Consider the following 18,628-nt stretch of genomic DNA (forward strand, 5'->3'; position numbering starts at 1 on the left):
CAAGAACTCACAGATTGGAAGATATACAACTGGGGTTTAAACACTGTTGTCCATACAGCTGAATAGAAATAATTGATGTTTCAGAGGTAGATGAGTTCACATTTTCTAACATTCGAAGTAGGGAAGCTCAAATTCATGTCTAAGATATTTACCTGAATTTGCATTACCCATGAAAGCAGAATTAAAAACTGCCTGGATCAAGACCACCAGTTCCTTCGCCTAAGAGCTATGCCGAAGGCAGCATCGCTTCTATTGTCACGCCTCTCTCTCTGAGAGCTGTCAGTCTAGGTAGCGCTTGGTGCCTATGAGACTCTGCAAAGTGGAACTCAGTGTATAATGTTAAAAAGTTGATATCAAACAATTTCAAAATTGTTTTGACAACCCAGGAAACACTGGCATAGCTGGAACATTATGACTTCTATTTTTATCAACAAAAAGTACCAGTTTTTGGATGCAACTCTTGAACGATTCAAGTAAATAATTCTGACAGCATCAAAGCCTTAAAGCTATGCCTCTAACCCAATATTAAATAACTAATTTTAGTAAAACTATATTATATGCTTGGTGTAGGTTAATGCTGAAAGGTATTTGGAAATATGTTTCCTTTAAATGTTGCAAAGTAGTTAAAATAATGAACTCAGGGTGTTTGAGTTTGTGCATCTCGGTGGGAAAGGGTACAGGCTTGTTATTGATATTTCTGAGATCTAGATTTTTTTTATTTTATTTTATTTTTGAGACAGGGCCTAGCTCTGTCACCCAGGCTGGAGTGTAGTGGCACTATCATGGTTCACTGCAGCCTCAAACCCAAACCCCTAGGTTTAAATAACCCAAACCCCTCAGTCTTCCAAGTAGTTGGGACTACAGGGCACATCACCTTGCCCAGCTAATGGAATATTTTACAAATTAGTTTTTAATAAACATGCATTTATTGGAATATTGATTGTGTTTCCTGCTTATAGAAATGGTTTGAACTCCAGTGCCATAAAGCTTGCTGCCATGCCACCATTCTAACTAGAGTTCATAAAAAAACATGTTCTGACCTTTCAGCATGCCCACTACTCAATTTGTGTTTCTATTATTGTGTGTGTGTGTGTGTGTGTGTGTGTGTGTGTCTGTATGTGTGTATTTTTGTTTGTTTATTTGGTTTTGAGACAGAGTCTTGCTCTGTTGTCCAGGCTGGAGTGCAGTGGCTGGATTTCGGCTCACTGCAACCTGCACCTCCTGGGTTCAAGCAATTCTCGTGCCTCAGCTTCCTGAGTAGCTGAGATTACAGGTATGTGCCACCATGCCCGGCTAATTTTTTTTTTTTTTTTTTAGTAGAGGTGGGGTTTCGCCACGTTGGTCAGGCTGGTCTCAAACTCCTGACCTCAAGTGATCCACCCGCCACAGCCTCCCTGTGCTGGGATTACAGGTGTGAGCCACCACACTGGCCTGTGTTTCTATTATTAATGCATGAGGTTTAGAAAGCCTGGGGAGAAAATAAACCAACTTTATGAACTCGTGGGAAAGATTTTACTTTGCGAAATATCCACTAATATCAAAAAAAAAAGTCCTAAATTTAGTTTTATTAAAAATGTTTATTTAGTATTTTTTACACTACATTGACTTGATAAGCAGAAATATTTATGTTCAAATTATTTAACAATGGTATATACTATTAATAATATATAATACAGATACAAATACAAAATGCAAATATAGACTACAAACATGAATACAAATGATAATTATTAAAAATTTACTAGGAGTATCAAAGAACTCACATTGCTAAGAATATTCTTTTGCTCCTCTGTGTGTGATATTAAAAAAACACTACTACCACATTACATCGAATGGCTACTTTTCTGAGCATATTCTGTGTACGTAAAATTAAAATTGCCCATTTCTAATTTGAAAATAATGGATTTTCATTTAATTGAAGAATCAAAATTTATCTTTTTTATTTGAAATGTTGCAGTCTTTAAACATTCATGGTATATTAAATTGAATAGGAAGGTATTTTTTCTTTTTGACAGTTATTTTAATCTCATAGCTACCTTAATCTTAAAAGTAATGTAGAGCAGAATAGAAAGATCTGAAGTCTGCCTTTAAAACCTGGCCTCATCCTACTTGAATGCAGAATCTAAATTCCATACACATTTCTTCCTTACCATGCCAACTATGGTAACATGAAAAGTTTTGCTTTAGCTTAGGGAACACTACAAATATATGAGGTGTTCCACTGCCTGTCTTTCAGAGAACTGAGAACAGTACAGAGCTGTCGAAGTTATCAGTAGGGAATAAGAGTCAACATGCTGAACTCATCTTGACAGACCTAATGCCTGGGCTAACAGACAGGGTGTGTGCACCTGCACACTGGGGAGTATAGCACAAAAATTCTCATCTGAATACATTCCTCTGTGGCTTTGGAGTTTTTTTCCCTTTTTCATTGAACCATTTCATCTCTTAATAACAGTTCCTAACTCAGGTTGTCTTCAAATTTCTGACAGGTAATTGAAAAATGGAACATCCAACTGTGAAGAAAGTTGATTGGAAAGCAATTAGAATTGATCGTACTTTCGGTTCTTCCCCAGGTCAAGCTAATGCCTCCTGCCCCAAACGATGACCTGGCAACGCTCAGCGAGCTCAATGACGGCAGCCTGCTCTATGAGATTCAGAAGCGCTTCGGGAACAATCAGATCTATGTGAGTGCCCTGGAAATTGCCTTTTGCACTGCTTTTCTCTTGCTGCATATTTTTATCACCCTTCAGTGCTTCAAATGTTGCACGTAAAGGGCTCATTGGAGCTTCTGGTCATGGTGATAGCTGAAGTTGAATTTCTTAAGGTGAGTTTAGCTTCATTCTGGCTCAGTTATAAGGCAAATTTAGCACAGTTCCAAATTTTGGAGCTAAGTATAAACTAATACCCTGTGGACAGACACAAGTACTGCTATTAAACTTTCCTGTTGTCATGATTGCTGTGGAAGATCTTGCTAGAACCAGCAGGATCTGCATATGACTTATAAAATTGCTGTCTGTCTCCTCCACTTTTCTTGAACCTGCTAGATCAGGAACAGGAAGCGCAAGAGCATACATTGACTATGCAGGGAAGACTGCCTCTCTATTTGCATGAGAAAAGAAACTGTTGTGGCTCAGAATTACCAGGAAATGTCTTTGTAAATTAAATAATTTATACACAGATTCCTGATAATAGAATCCAAAAATATTACTCAAATGACAGCACGGAGAATTTATTTACTGTGGTTCTATCCTCATTGGTGTGTTACTTTCCCAAGACTGATAACAGTTTAGATACCTTGTAATATCAAAATCAATCTCTTTCTCTTTCTTTTTCTCTCCCACTCTCTGATTTTATTATATTCTACACAGAGCACAGAGTAATTCAATCAGAATGTCTATAAAGAAATCTGATTATGCATATACCAACTATCCCTTTTTGATAACACTTGTTTTTTTTCTAGTCTACTGAGGAACTGATTAAGTAATTTTCATGTAAATGTGAAGTCTGAGATTTCCTTACAAGTAATAAATTGTCAAATGCTGATTAGCCTATGAAAATGCAATGTAGCATCTTAATGCTTAGAAAAATTGCCTGCCACTGTAAATACACTTAAAATTAAGTGCTTCTGTCAAAATTAATGAAATCATGTCATTGGCATAAAGTGGTGAGAGCTGATTACTTTGGTCTCTGTTATCACCCTGTTACTTTTGTAAAGTGTGTATTTTTATTCCATTTTTTCATCTTTTTCCTAGTATTGTGTTGATTTTTTTTTGTCTTAATTATAGAAGCCTGGAAGACCATTGCCTAAATTGTTTTGTCTTTGTTTACCCGTTTGTGCCTTTAAAGTGACATTTCTTCTAAATATGCATTTAATCTAGTTCTCTCCACCCTGGTGGTAAGCACCCTCATCAAAGCCATTACCTTCCCTTCTCTAACAGCCTCCTAACTTTCTAGGGGAGACTTCATCATTCTTTTTCAATCCAATCTCACAATGAACTAGAGTAAATTTTATAAAGCACAAATGTAATCTCAAAACTCCCAGTCTTGAATCTTCTTTATGGCCCACCACTTTTCATGGAACAAAGACCGCAACCCTTATTCCAGAGACTAGAATCCTCACGGTCTGCCTTGAACAGTCACTGAGGACTCTTTCTCGCTTACATCTAAATTACTTGATTATCGCCTGCTGTCCTGCATCAAGGACTTTCCTTAGACTGTTTTTTTGTTTGTTTGTTTGTTTGTTTGTTTCTCCTAGAGTTATCTTTCTGCTCCATAAAATAGTTAGCTTTATAAACTCCCACTCAAATAACCCCACTCTTTAAGTAAACCTTCCCAGAGCTTCTATATTACATCATCATGGACTATCTGTCTTTAGAGAATTTATCACAGTTGGTTATTCTGTAACTCATTGGTAGTTTGTTAACATCTGGTTCCTGGGCTGCTCAAAAGCCAAACACCGCAGACAAGGTTGATGGGAGGAAAGGCAGATTTATTTGGAAAGCCAGCAAAACTGAGAAGATGATAAGCTAGTGTTCTAACGTACCTTCTCCAATTTTTCAGGCTGGCCAGAGGGTGTTTATGGGAGGGACATATGCAGAAGAGGAGGGTGTTGGTATCAAAAAGTGAATAAGGACTATAGATACCTGGGGACCGGGGAGGGTCTAAGGACTTAGGAACTTTGTCCTTGTCAGGCTACAACTTTCCTAGAAATCTTTGACAAAACGTAGTTGTTTATGCACTTCTCCTTTAATCCCAGAGTAAAAACTACACGATTACTATTTTTGCATTATTATCTCAGTGCTTTAAGATGATCCTAGCCCACGTGCAAGAATAGGTAAAGCCACTTAATAAAATGGAGTTAGTTATGTGAGTTTTTCTGCTGTTTCCCTCTTAAGCAGCAAATACTTCCTACGTTTTTATCAAACTCCTGCCTCTAGCTCCTCCACACAGTGGACTATCTTCTTAAATAATTTTTATCTAGTCAGTTTCTCTCTCTTTCTTGATCACCTGAACTATTAATACTACTCTCTGCTTTCCGAATGTTCATATAACATAAATTTGCCATGGTGTGAGGTATGGGTTTCTTCTGCTCAATTCCTAAAACACAGAAAAGCTCAATCGATTAGGATCAATTTTGTAATAGGAATGCTGTACATTATGGTGTCTGAAATCACCTCTAATGGGTAGACAAGCAATTTAAACATTATGGATTAAATGATAATATGTGCTTCCCAATGTGTTGTCTGCGGACTAGTAGATATATCAATTTTTTATGACCAGCGTGTAATGAAAATAAGTGTTTTTACAGAAACTCTTCCAGCAGTTTGTTGGTTTAATCCCTATCTGTTGGAGTTAATAAGAATCAGAGCTTGAACTTCGTATGTCTCTTAATCACATTTTTTAGTAATTCTTTTTATTATGTTTTACAAAGGTATCAGTCCATGATTAATTGGGACTGAAAGCAAGAGATCTTTCCCCACAAATAGAAAATCACTAGTTTAGTAGAAATCTCAAAATTCAAATACCCGAATCTGGTCATTTGAGCTCTTCCAACCTGCACGTCTCATGGCGTTTCCTCCCTGGCTCATGGCAGCCCCACTCTTGTCGCTTCTTGGGCCAACGCACTTGGTGAGACTGTTGATGCTGGTTTTCCTTCCACACCCCACATCTGATTTCCCTGCAAATGTCACTGGCCCTACCTTCAAGTTATACACAGACCACCCCCACTGCTGCCTCCAGGCACACATCTTCCTACAGCAATTGCGTTTTGCACTTGCATTTTGTCCTGCAAATAAATGTCTGGGCTTCTCTTGACCTCCCCTCTGTCTATTCTCAAGACAAAAAGCCAGAGTAACAGTGTTAGAATGTACATTGCATTATGACACTTCTCTGCTAAAAGGATGCCCAATTCACTCAGTAAAGGCAGAGTCTGAGGAAAGGCTCATAAAGCCGCAACGCTTTCCCCCTACCTTTTGAATTTCTGACGTCAGATGCTGGCACCCTCCCCTGGGTGCCTCTACCCTGGCCACATTGCTGGCCTTGGTGTCTCATGAGTGTGGGCAGCACTTCGGTGTAGGCCTTTGCCTGAGTAATTTGACCACCATATGCCCATTCCTCCCTCCCTTCAGGTCTTCATATCAGCGTCATTGCTTCTGGAGGCCAGCCCCCTAGTCTATTTTAAATTGCAAAATGCACTTCCTATCCTTCTGCCTTCATATGTTCTCCTCCACAAACTTACCACTCTCTAACATATTGTATATTTTTCTTATTTAGATTCTTATAAATACCATGTGCTGATTCTCCCTATACACACAGACTGTCTCTCTCTTTCTCTCATGCCCATACCCACTGGAATGCAAGTTCTATAAGGAAAATAATTCTTGTTTTGTTCACTGCTATGTATGACCCATAACAGGTTCCCAATAAATATTGAATAAATGAGTAGACTTCCTCAACCAAATCCCTAATTTTAGACGAGAGAAAGAAGTTAATATTTACTTATCCATACCAAACAACTGAGGGTTGAGCAATGATTTTTTTTCAGAGCCAAGATAAAATATTTTAGCTGACTTAATCATTTGACCAGGATTTTCGTCTCTTTTTGCTACAGTCTGATTTGTTTTATAGTATGATCTTTCAAATCAGATTGTAAATTGCCTTTTTACTAAGTATATAACCTTCTATTTGGACGTCAGATTAGGGAGTTTCCACAGTCTGCAGTATTAGGGAGTTCTCAAACCTTCCAACAGAAAATGAAATGCGTGTGATGAGACACATGCCCACCAGGAAATGCACAGAACACAAGCATTGCATTCTCTGAATACTTACTGCCAGCAGCGCCGGAGAGAACAGAATATGCAGTCAAATTCCATTATGGACAGCCAAGAAGTTTGCTGGAAGTATTTATTTTACGAGCACATTAGTGGGACTTGAGACTCAAAAAAACCCCACAAAATAAACACAAAACCTCCTGTAACATCTGGTTAGCCAAGAGAATTCTGAAACAAATACATTGTAATTGGATAAAAGCAAACCAGAGCAATAAAGCATTGCATGACAGCTCCTAGTACACAGCCTTGCTCATTTCAGCCACTTAACATGCCACTCAGAGTGACCCAGGTTAACGTAGCAGAGCCTCTTTTTTTTTTTTTTTAACTTTTATTTTAGGTTTGGGTTGTAAAGGTTTGTTATACAGGTAAAAGCATGTCATGGAGGTTTGTTGTACAGATTATTTTATAACCCAGGTATTAAGTCCAGTACCCAATAGTTATGTTTTCTGCTCCTCTCCCCCATTCCAGCCTCCTTGCTTAAGTAGACCCTAGTGACTCTTGTTTCCTTCTTTGCCTTCATAAGTTCTTATCATTCACCTCCCATCCTTCTTTGCCTTCATAAGTTCTTATCATTTACCTCCCACTTATAAGGACAACATGAGTTTGGTTTTCTGTTCCTGCGTTAGTTTGCTAACGATAATAGCCTCCAGCTCCATCCATGTTTCCATAAAAGACATGATCTTGTTCTTCTTTATGGCTGTGTAGTACTCTATGATGCACATGTACCATTCTTTCTTTATCCAATCTGTCATTTGTGGGCATTTGAATTGATTCTGTCTTTGCTATTGAGAATAGTGCTGCCATGAACATTCATGTGCGTGTATGTTTATGGTAGAGTGATTTATAATTCTTTGGGTATATACCCAGTAATGGGATTGCTGGATTGAATAGTAATTCTGCTTTTAGCTCTTTGAGGTATCACAATACTGCTTTCCAGAATGTTTGAACTAATTTACACTCCCAACAACAGTGTAGTGCTGCACATCTGTGACCATCTGTTCTTGGACAGAGCTGATAAAAACCAGCAATGAGGAAAAGACTCCCTCTTCAATAAATGGTGCTGGGACAACTGGCTAACCATAAGCAGAAGAGTGAAGCTAGACCCCTTCCTTGCCCCATATACAAAAATTAACTCAAGATGGATTGAAGACATAAATGTAAAACCCAAAACTATAAAAACCTGGGAAGACAACCTAGGCAGTAGCATTCTGGACATCTTTCTTAATCAACAGATTTCTAAATTCACTCACAATCTGCTTTCTAGCTCCATTTTTCTTCTCTGGAATTTAACAGGAGTTTTCAGATACTACACTAGTAAGGTCCTCTGCAGATGTATTATTTCACTTTTATTTATTTTCTTATTTACTTGGGTATAGAATACCGAGAAATACTTTTTTTCCCATAAATGTTGTATTAAATAACAACACATAAACAAGGTAATATACAACTCATTAATATATGGCTTAATGAACTTTTACTTCATGAACACACCCACATAACCTGCAGCTTCATAATTTGATAGAAGACAGAAGTCCTCCCCCAATCCACACTTAGTCATTACAAAAGATTCTGACATTTACAGCTATAGATTGGCTTTGTCTGTGTTTTTTAACTTTATATAAATGCAGTCTGTTTTGTAGTATTCCTCTCATTATTATGTTTCTAATATTCAGCTATACTGTTGCTTGTAAAAGCATTTACTAATTTTTGTTTATGTACAATAAACTACTATATGAGTATATTCTAATTTATCCACTCTATACTTGAGGAAACTTTGTTTCCACTTTTTTAGTAATTATGAATAATATAAACAGTTTTGCACCTTTTTATTTTTTGGCCCACATAAGTACTTCTGTGGGGGCTTTACCTAGGGGTGGAATGCCAGCATCATAAAATATGTTCAGCTTTGGTAGATACAACCCAATTGCTTTTGACATAAATGGTATTTTTGTTGCACTAACAGTTTTTCAAATTCCAGCTATTCTGGCAGTTGTGGAGTGGTAGCTTATTGTGGTTCTAATTTCTATTTCTCTGACTTAACAAATGAAAATATTAATATGTGTTTGTTGTTCATTTAATTATCTTCTTTTGTGAATTGCCCGTTCAGTTATAGTGCCATTAAAATTGGGTTTTCTTTCTTCTTCTTGATATATAGGAGTTTTTATATATTCACGATATTCTTTTTGTTATGAAACATACATATTGAGAACATTTTCTTCCAGTTTATGGCTTGTATTGTATCTTCAAATAGCGTATTTAAAAGAAGCAAAGTGTACAATTTTACAGATTCTTTAGGGTTCATACTTTTTGTGACCTGTTTAAGAAAGCTTGGCGTTAGTTATGAAAATGTTTTCCTACGTTTTCTTTGTAACATTTGATTATTTTAGCATTTACAGTTAAGATATTTTGGTGCTGATCATAATCCTGAAAGACACAATCCCCAATGCCATAATTCAGAATGTTGAAATCTCAAAAGATCGAAATCCCCAAAAATCAAAATCCCCAAAGTCTGAAATGCCAAACATCTGTAATCCTGCAAATCACAATCCTGAAACAATAAAATTCTGAGTGTTAAAATCCTGAAAGCTGAATTCTAGGGAAAGGATTATTGTGTTTTTGTTGTATGCAGAAGAGTTACATCATGATTTTGACTTGCAGGATTTTGGACTTCAGGTATTTCACTCTCTTGGGATTTCAGCATCCAGGATTATGTTGTTTAGGATGGTGTCTTTTGGGATTATGGCCCAAACCCAAGGCTATCCTATTACCCACGTGGAAAAGATTTCACAATGGTAAAAGAGGAGGATCCAGATTAAAACTGTTCCCACATGTGTCTCCCTGCTGCATGGCCACAGCACCTTTGTCCTAAACAGGTGACCCCAGGGAGTGGGTGCATTTTCTAGGATCTGTTTTCTTTTGTATTGGTCCATGTGTTCCTAAACAAATCCCCAAATATCTTGATCATTACAGCTGTATAGTCAATCCTGACAAATAGAAAGTCCCCTAAGTTTGGTCTTAAACGTGTATTAGCTAATCATGACCTTTGGTTCATGTATACTTTAAAGTTAATTTAACAATTTCAGTTGAATTTGTATTGGTATTGCGTTGGATATATACATTAAGCGGAAATAATGGAGATTTTTACAATATTTGATTTTTCATTTCACAAAATGTTATAGCCCTTTTATTGCCATCTTTAATTTCTCTGGAGCAATTTTTATTTTTTGGTGTACAAGTCTTTCCCATAGTATTAAATTTGCTTGTCGGCATTCTTCATGTTTTGAGGACAGTAAGTGTTTGCTTGTGTGTTTGTTTTATGGAAAATCAGAAGAAAAAATTATTTTCTAATTGTTCACGGGTAATATATAGAGAATACAATTTTGATTTTTTCATATTCATTTTTTATCCATCAAACTTGCTAAAGTTATATGTCAGTATTAATTTACATAAACAGTCCATTGGTTTTCTGCATCAATGCCATATAGTCTGCAAATCATGACTTTTATTTCTTTTTTACAAAAATGTCATACTTTTTTTTCTTGCGTCATTTCATGAGATAGAACTTCACTAAAAAGACTGGAAGTGTTGATAATAAGTGCCCTATCCATTGCCAATCCCAGAAAAAAAGCTTTGAATGTTTCATCATCAAGAAAGTTATTTGCGGTAGCTATGCCATAAGTATCATTCCTTTTCATTAGATTAAGGAAGTCCCATTATATTCATGGTTTTCAAAATTATTTTTTAATCAATAATGAGCATTGGATATTATTAAATGTTTTCTCTCTTTATGCAGGTGATATGTCTTTTTAAGTTTTTTTTAAATATTATTAGTTACAAGTATTGATCTTCAATTAGAAATCAACCCTGCATTTCTAGAATAAAGCTATTTGAGATGTATTATCTTTATTACTAAATTGCTGGATTCAATTTGTTAATATTTTGCTTAGGATTTTTACATGTATTTTAATGAGAGTTCAGCCTGTAATTTTCCTTTATTGCAATATCCCTATTAGATTCTAATGTCAATTTTATGTGGTGTTCTTAAAATGGGAAGTGTTCCCTTTTCTGTTATCCTCTGAAATAATTTGTAGAATATTTGTTTATTTTATACATCAATGTTGGGAAGAATTCACCAGTGAAGCTTAAGTTTTCTTTGTGGAAAAATATTTTAGACATAGATTCATCTCACTTTATAGGGAAATAACTAATTAGAATTTCTGTTTCTTATTGCGTTAGCTTCGGTGTGATGTATTTTCCTCGGATTGTTGTCTACTTGACCTAAATTTCTAAATTTAGTGGCTACACTATGGTTCATAATACCGTCTTCATCTGTTTTCATGTCCATAGGATCTGTCTTGATGTCATATCACTGATTGCTGTTGGTAGTTGGTGCCTTTCCTCTTCTTTTCTGAATCAATTTTGCTGGGGTAAATTGTACATTTTTCAAAGGATCACCTTTTGGCTTTTTTCACCCTATTCCATTGATTTCTGCTTTGATATTTTATTTATTTTACTCATGTATTTCTTTATGATTGATGTAATTTTTTAAACTCCTTGAAGTCGATACTTAGATCGTTAATTATCACTCCTTTTTTCCTTTTCTAACATGTATTCTAGGCTATAACTTTTATCTTCAGTAGACCTTTCGTTGCACCCCACAAGTTATGATATGTTGTAATAGAAATAGTCTTATTTGGTGATTTTCTAGGTATCTACTAGTGACTTCAGTATCTTTTTAATTAAAATAACATTTTTTAAAATTGTATTTTCTTAAGGGATACAACATGAGTTTTGTTTGTTTGGATTTTTGTTTTTGTTTTGTGTTTTTGAGGCAGGATCTCACTCTTTCACCCAGGCTGGAATACATTGGTGAGATATCAGCTTACTGTAGCCTCAACCTTCCAGGATCAAGTGATCCTCCTGCCTCAGTTTCCTGAGTAGCTGGGACAACAGGCATGCACCACCATGCCCAGCTAATTAAAAAAAAAAATTGTATAGATGGCATCTCACTATGTTACCCAGGCTGGTCTTGAACTCCAGGGCTCAAACAATCCTCCTATCCTCCTTCCTCGTCCTCCCAAAGTGCTGGGATTATAGGCCTGAGCCACTGCACCTGCCCATGATGCTTTGATGTATATACACTTAGTGAAATGAGTTCTACAGTCCAGCACATTAACATACCCATCACCTCACATAGTTATCTTTTTCTGTTGTAGTAAGAGCACCAAAACTCTACTCTCTTAGCTAATTTTTAACACACAATACAATATTTTTTTTTTAAGGGAAGCATTTATTTGGATTTAGTTTTATGGTAGGTGACATTAAGGCCCTTCACACAGAGTTCAGGAGACAATATTCTAACCTAATTCTACCGTAATAGAACATACGCTGTGTGACTCAAATCTTTTAAGTTTAATGAAACAAGCCAGTGTTCAACTTATCAGTAACAGTGTTTTATATAAATAAATTTGTCAATGTGGTAATTATTACTTTAAAATTTTGTGTTCTTGTTCCATGAATTACTGAGAAAAATGGTTAAAATGTTCCACTGTAATTGTGAACTCCTGTTTTTCTCCTTATATGTTATTTCTTTATATATGTGATGCTAGATTTTAGTTTTCTAGAAATTTAGAAATGTTGTTTCTTCCTGATTGATTTATCATTTTACTGTGAAATGTTTCTTTTTATTTCTGGTACTGCTTCCAAAAGCACATTTTCTATAAATTAATTATTTTCATAGTCACCTTCTTTGCTGTTATTATTGTTTGCATGCATACCTTGCTTCATTCTTTCCCCCCCCTTTTTTTTTAGTCTATATGTTTAGGATATTTCTCTTTAAAGTAGTCGTCTTTCATATTTTAATACAATTTATAATCTTTGTATTTTAATTGTAGTATTTGGTACCTTTACAATTGATACAGTTGCTGGTGTTTGGGTTTAAATCTATCATTTTATTATTTTTATTTGTTCCATCTGTACTTTGTGCCTTTGTATCTCATTGTCACTTTTTAATTGAAACAAAGTATTTTATTTGATTATTGTGCTTTACTAACTTCTCACTTATGCAGTTTATTATTCTGTAGCAGAAAAACAGAATTTGTTACCCCACTGACTTTTTCGTAGGCATTTTGTCATATGTTTTAAGTCTATATTTTTTCATTGTTTGGTTTCTCACAGAATCTTTTAAGAAAAGAAATTCTTAGAATTTATTTCATTTCTCATATGTTCAGTGAAATAAAGCCTGTTTTATTTAATTTGAATTATTTAATTCATTTAATATTTTAAATTCAAAACTTTAAAAAAACTGCAAAATATTAAAAAATTACAAAATATTAAAGTAGATTTTTTCTTATTTTTTATATTTCATACAATGGTTTTTAGATTGTATGATTTTTATTGTTTAAAGATGCTATTTATATGACTCATGAACTGTTTGCCTCCCTTTTTTCACAGACATTCATTGGGAACATTCTTTTGCTTGTTAACCCATACAAGGAGCTTCCAATTTATTCTTCCATGGTGAGTACAAAATTTTAAATATCATTGAATAATGTAGAGTAATACACTCTAGTCATACACATTTGTATCAAATGACTGAAAAAAACAGTAAGGCAAACTTCTAAAAAACTTTTTTAAATTCTGAATTGAATGATTGCATTCTAGTGACTAATTCATTTTGAGGCAACTTTGAAAATCAGAATTATTTTATCAAAATGTTTCTTTGCACTTAAAATATTGTCATTTGTTTATGACTATAGCCATTAGACTTCTAAAATTAAATAACATATAAATATATTTTTCATACATTCTTGACTAACTCAAGATCATTTGGCTTAGAGCCCTTATTTGGACATGTGACTTGTTTCTGAAGAGTTCTATGATGTTAAAGCAATGGGAATAAAAAAGGATAATATCACATGTTTATATTTTCCCAAATGACTTGCCAGGTTTAATTATGAGGCCCTAAAAATTAAAAGAGAAATTACTTGTAGAAAATTATTCCAGTCAATTGAAAATGCAATGTGATTTTTGAGTAGAAATGGGTCAAAAATACTATATCATAGGAGCTATTTTTTGTGTAACAACAAGGCTGCTTCCACTAATAGAGAACAGGAGACTGCCCGAAACCAGCAGGCAGGCAGTGGGTATATGTTTCTGAAGCCGGGGCTCACTCATAGATGTTACGGGCAGGGAGGACAGAGAGAGGAGAGAGAAAAAGAGAAATTCCTAGGAAACTCCTAGGAACTCAGACTCCTAGGATATCAAATATGTATTTTCACAGAAATAGATCATGAGAACAAGAGAGCATCCACCACCCCACCCTCCACCCATGTTATCAAAAGTCAGTTCTGGCTGGACTCGGTGGTTCATGCCTGTAATTCTAGCACTTTGGAGGACCAAGCCTGGTGGATCACTTGAGGCCAGGAGTTTGAGACCATCCTGGGCAACATAATGAGGGATCCATCTCTGCAAAAAACAAAACAAAACAAAAAAACAATTAGCCAGCCATGGTGGTATGTGCCTGTGGTTACAGCTACTCAGGAGGCTGAGGCAGGAGGATCACTTGGGCCCAAGAAGTTGAAGCTACAGTGAGCTGTGATTGTATTATTGCACTCCAGCCTGGGAGACAGATTGAGATCCCGTCTCTAAATAGAATAAAGTAAAATTAAATTAAATTAAAAAGTCAGTGCCACAGCTACTTTAAAGCTGTGTTGAAACCTGCCTACCCTCCTCATTCCTCCCAATCCTATGCCAGCCTCACCCTGTGCAATCTCAGGGTGAGCATGAGACTCTAGCACAAGGGAATCACCCATGATCATTTCAGGAGTTTCATCCAAGGACTGAAATTAATCTGACATGTGGTTATTAAATGGTTTTGAGAAAAACCTCAGTTCTGTATCTTTCACTTTGTGAGTCCTAATTAATATTTATGTGAATATGTGTATTGACGCATAATATAAATATTGCATAGCATACGAATAATAAATCTTCTGTTGAACTAATTTATAAAAGTCATGACACTCTAAAAACCATCATGCAGATGAAGAAATAGAGCATTAGTAGGATCATAGATGTGTCCCATGCCCTGTCTCAAACATGACATACCTCCCCAAGAGACAGTACAGTTCCGACTACTCTCGCCCTCGCCCTCCGCTTTGCATGGTTGAACTTCATATGGGTGAAATCTTGCAGACTATCTTTCTCTGTACCTGGCTGCTTCCTTTCAATATTATGGAAGGTAGATTCACCCATGTTTTTGTGTGTAGCAATACAATAAGTACAATAGGTTATTTTATTTTGTATGGCTGTATAAAATTTCCTTTTGTGGATAAATGGCAGTTTAATTAACTATTAACGGAGATTTTGTCTTTTGAAGCAAGAATATTACTTCTATGAACATCCTCACAAATTTTTTTTGATAACATAGGTACTTCTTTTGTTGGAAAGAGTGGAATTGGTACATCAAAGTGTATACATACAATCAGTTTTGATAAATACCGACAGTTTTCTGAGTGGTTGTACTAAGGTATATCTACAACTTAATACAGAAATTCTAGTTGCTTCTCTTCCTTGATCAAATTTCATTTGTTTGCTTATCATTCTACTGGGTATATATATAGTGGAATCTTATTGCTCTAATTTGTGTTTCTCTGACAAACAATGATATTAACCACATTTTCATATAGTTACTGTACAGTTATATCCTGTTTTGTGATGCATCTATTCCAGGATTTTATCCTGCTTAAAAATTAAAAACTTTAAAATTGGTTCATCTACCTTTTTTATTGACTTGAAAGATCTTTAAGCATTCTGGATTCTCAATGCATATTGAAAACATCTTGCAAGAAGTAGGGGTCAAGATTCATTTTTAAAAAATGTATATTAACCTGAAACAGTACTGTTTATTAAAAAGACCATCTTTCAGCTGGGCGAGGTGGCTCACGCCTATAATGTCAGCACTTTGAGAGGCTAAGGCAGGTGGATGATGTGGTAAGGAGTTCAAGACCAGCCTGGCCAAGAAGGTGAAACCCCGTTTCTCCTAAAAATACAAAAATTAGCCGGGCGTGGTGGCAGGTGCCTGTAAACCCAGCTACTTGGGAGGCTGAGGCAGGAAAATCGCTTGAACCCGGGTGGCAGAGGTTGCAGTGAGCCGAGATCACGCCACTGCATTCCAGGCTGGGCAACAGAGTGAGACTCTGTCAAAAAAAAAAAAAAAATCCTTTCTCCAGGACATTATGTTGGCACTTTTGCATAAAACTGGTAACTATATATAAATGGATATAGAATTTCCATTCAGTTTGATTGGTCTATTATAATACATTTTTATGCCTTGTACTCTAAGTCATCCACCTTTGGTCTTCAAATTTGCCCTAGCAATTAATTCCTGGCCTTTTCCTTTAAGGTTTAGAATCAGCTTGTCAATTTGGGGGGCGCTGAGGGGACTCCCCCTAGGATTTTGAATTTGATTGCATTATATTTACAATTCAATTTAGAAACAGACAAAAAATGTTAGAAGTACTGAGTCTTTTAACTATATTCATTTATTGAGGTCTTTAAAATGTGAAATTCCTCTCAGTGTATCATCCCGTGTGCTCTTCTGGAGGGTGTAGTGCATAGTATTCATTAAATGTTTTTAAATGCTGTTATTAAGAACCATTTAAAAGTTTTATTTGCCACTGGCGTGTTCTCCATATATGTATAAAAACACAATTTAAAAAGTCTTACCTTAAACTAGCAAGTTTGTAAAATTTATTAGCTATAAAATTATCTAGTATGTTTTAAAATACTCTGTGTACACAGTCTTATTGCCTGAAACAATAATAATTTTCTTTCTTTCTTTAAAATCCTATTATTAATCTGTTCTTATGTTATTGGATTGGATCACCAGAATAATGTCAGATACTATTAATAATTTCATTTAAAAATATATATATATATTTCTTATCTCAGGAGAAATCTTTAGGAATTAAACGTTAAGTATAAAAATCATTATAAACTTTACATAGATACCAGTTATCAGATTAAGGAAATTTCATTTTATTGCTATTTTAAGAAGTCTTTATCATAGAAAACATATTGAATTTTATCAAATGTAAGTATTCTTTCTGTACCAATTGTTGATATGAATATTTTTCTCCTTTATTTTGTTTGTGAATTATAATTCCTGATTTTGAAATATTAAACCTACCTGACATTTTTGATGTTTTATCCTTTTCTTTATATTACTGAGGTCTATTAAATAATATTTTGCTTAGGGCATCTATGTTCTTGAAAAAGATAAACCTCTAATTTTTCTTTTTTTATTAAAAAAATCTTCTATATCAAAATTATGCTGGTTTCATAAAGAGAATTGGAAGGTGTACTCTGTTTTCTAGTCCCTGAAAGAGTTTGTAAATTTGGTGGTGTTTCTCTCTTAAATGTTTAGAAGAATTCACAACTGAAACCATTCAGACCTGGTATTTTCTTTGCGAGAAGGTTTTAGTTCTGGATTTAATTTCTTTGACATACATAGGACAGTTCATATTCTTTCTGTGCTAGTTTTTAATGATTGCATTTTTTAAAAATTATGTTATATTTAATCTTCAAAAGTTTTTGGCATAGAATTATTCATGGTTCTATTTATCTTTTTAAAATTTGTAGAATTTTGAGTGGCTTCTTTTTATTCCATATGTTGGTAATTTGTGACTTTTCTGAGTTTTTAAAATTTCCATCTTTCTAATTTATTTGGGTATAATTTGATTATTGTTTATGTTGTATAGATATATCCTTGACTTCCTGCCTTTCCTAAAATAAGTATTTGGGGCTTTTAAATTTTACTTTAAATGTAGCTTTACTGAATTCTACATGTCTGCTATTTTATAAATTCATTATCAATTAGTTTACGGTATTATCTGTTTCTATTTGTGATTTCTTTCTATAAAAAATATATGTATGTATATATGTAGAAAGTCTATAAAAATACAAGCCGAATGAATCTTTGTTTTCTACTTTTGTTTCTCTTTGACCACAGTCTGGATAATTGCTTGGCCATATTTTAAATTCTCTTTTCTGTTGTTTTGAATTTGCTGATAAAATCATTCCTTAAAATGCTGACGTCTGTTATGTGATTTTTTTCAATGCTAACGTTTTTATTTTAAACTCTTAGGGTTTCCAGGTTTCTGGTGAAATTCTTTGTCTTCATCATGTCACTTATTTTCTTGAACATGTTATTTTTAATCCTGTGTCTTATAACTCTAATATGGAGGTCTGTTTCTACTATGTGACTGTGTGTGTGTGTGTGTGTGTGTGTGTGTGTGTGTGTGTGTGTGTTGGTTTTACATATATGGATATATTTACTGACATTCATGGGGATTTTTGATGGAATATTGAACTTTCCATATAAAAAAACCATAGGACCCAGGAAGACGTTATCTTCCTCCCAAGAAGATTTGACCTTTCCGCCTAGCGGGCACGTAAGTTGTAGACAAACCGCCTTGACCTTGTGAAGTCTCGTTTAATTTTTTTATTTGCTCCCTTCAAAAAGGTGAGCCCCCTCACGGGTCTCAGGTGGAAAGTTGGGCTGATATTCATTTGGTTTTCCTCTGTTTCTGAACCCTGAACTTGGATTTGTGTCTCCCCAGTACTGTGTGATGCTGCTCAAATCTCTGCTGAGCGTGAGACACTTAGGGTGACTTTCTGTGGTGCTGCTGAGAGACACTCAGCTCAGCGGCACTGTGTGCTGGGAGGAGGGGATGGAAAAGATCCCGTGTGGCCCGGTGCGTCCTGATTTTCTTCAAGATCTTAGCTCCCTAAGACAT

General features: G+C 35.2%; 1 protein-coding gene across 1 annotated transcript in view; it reads left to right on the forward strand.

Moving 5' to 3' along the window:
• Positions 1-18,628, forward strand: part of MYO16 (myosin XVI) — a 607,071-nt gene that overhangs the window by 259,797 nt on the left and 328,646 nt on the right. The window contains exons 11-12 of the mRNA XM_058438173.1: positions 2,574-2,684; positions 13,284-13,349. Coding sequence (XP_058294156.1) covers positions 2,574-2,684; positions 13,284-13,349 — 177 coding nt within the window. The remainder of the gene's footprint in view (positions 1-2,573; positions 2,685-13,283; positions 13,350-18,628) is intronic.

This window comes from Hylobates moloch, unplaced genomic scaffold (genome assembly GCF_009828535.3).
Source record: "Hylobates moloch isolate HMO894 unplaced genomic scaffold, HMol_V3 SCAFFOLD_4, whole genome shotgun sequence".
Taxonomy (NCBI): Eukaryota; Metazoa; Chordata; class Mammalia; order Primates; family Hylobatidae; genus Hylobates; species Hylobates moloch.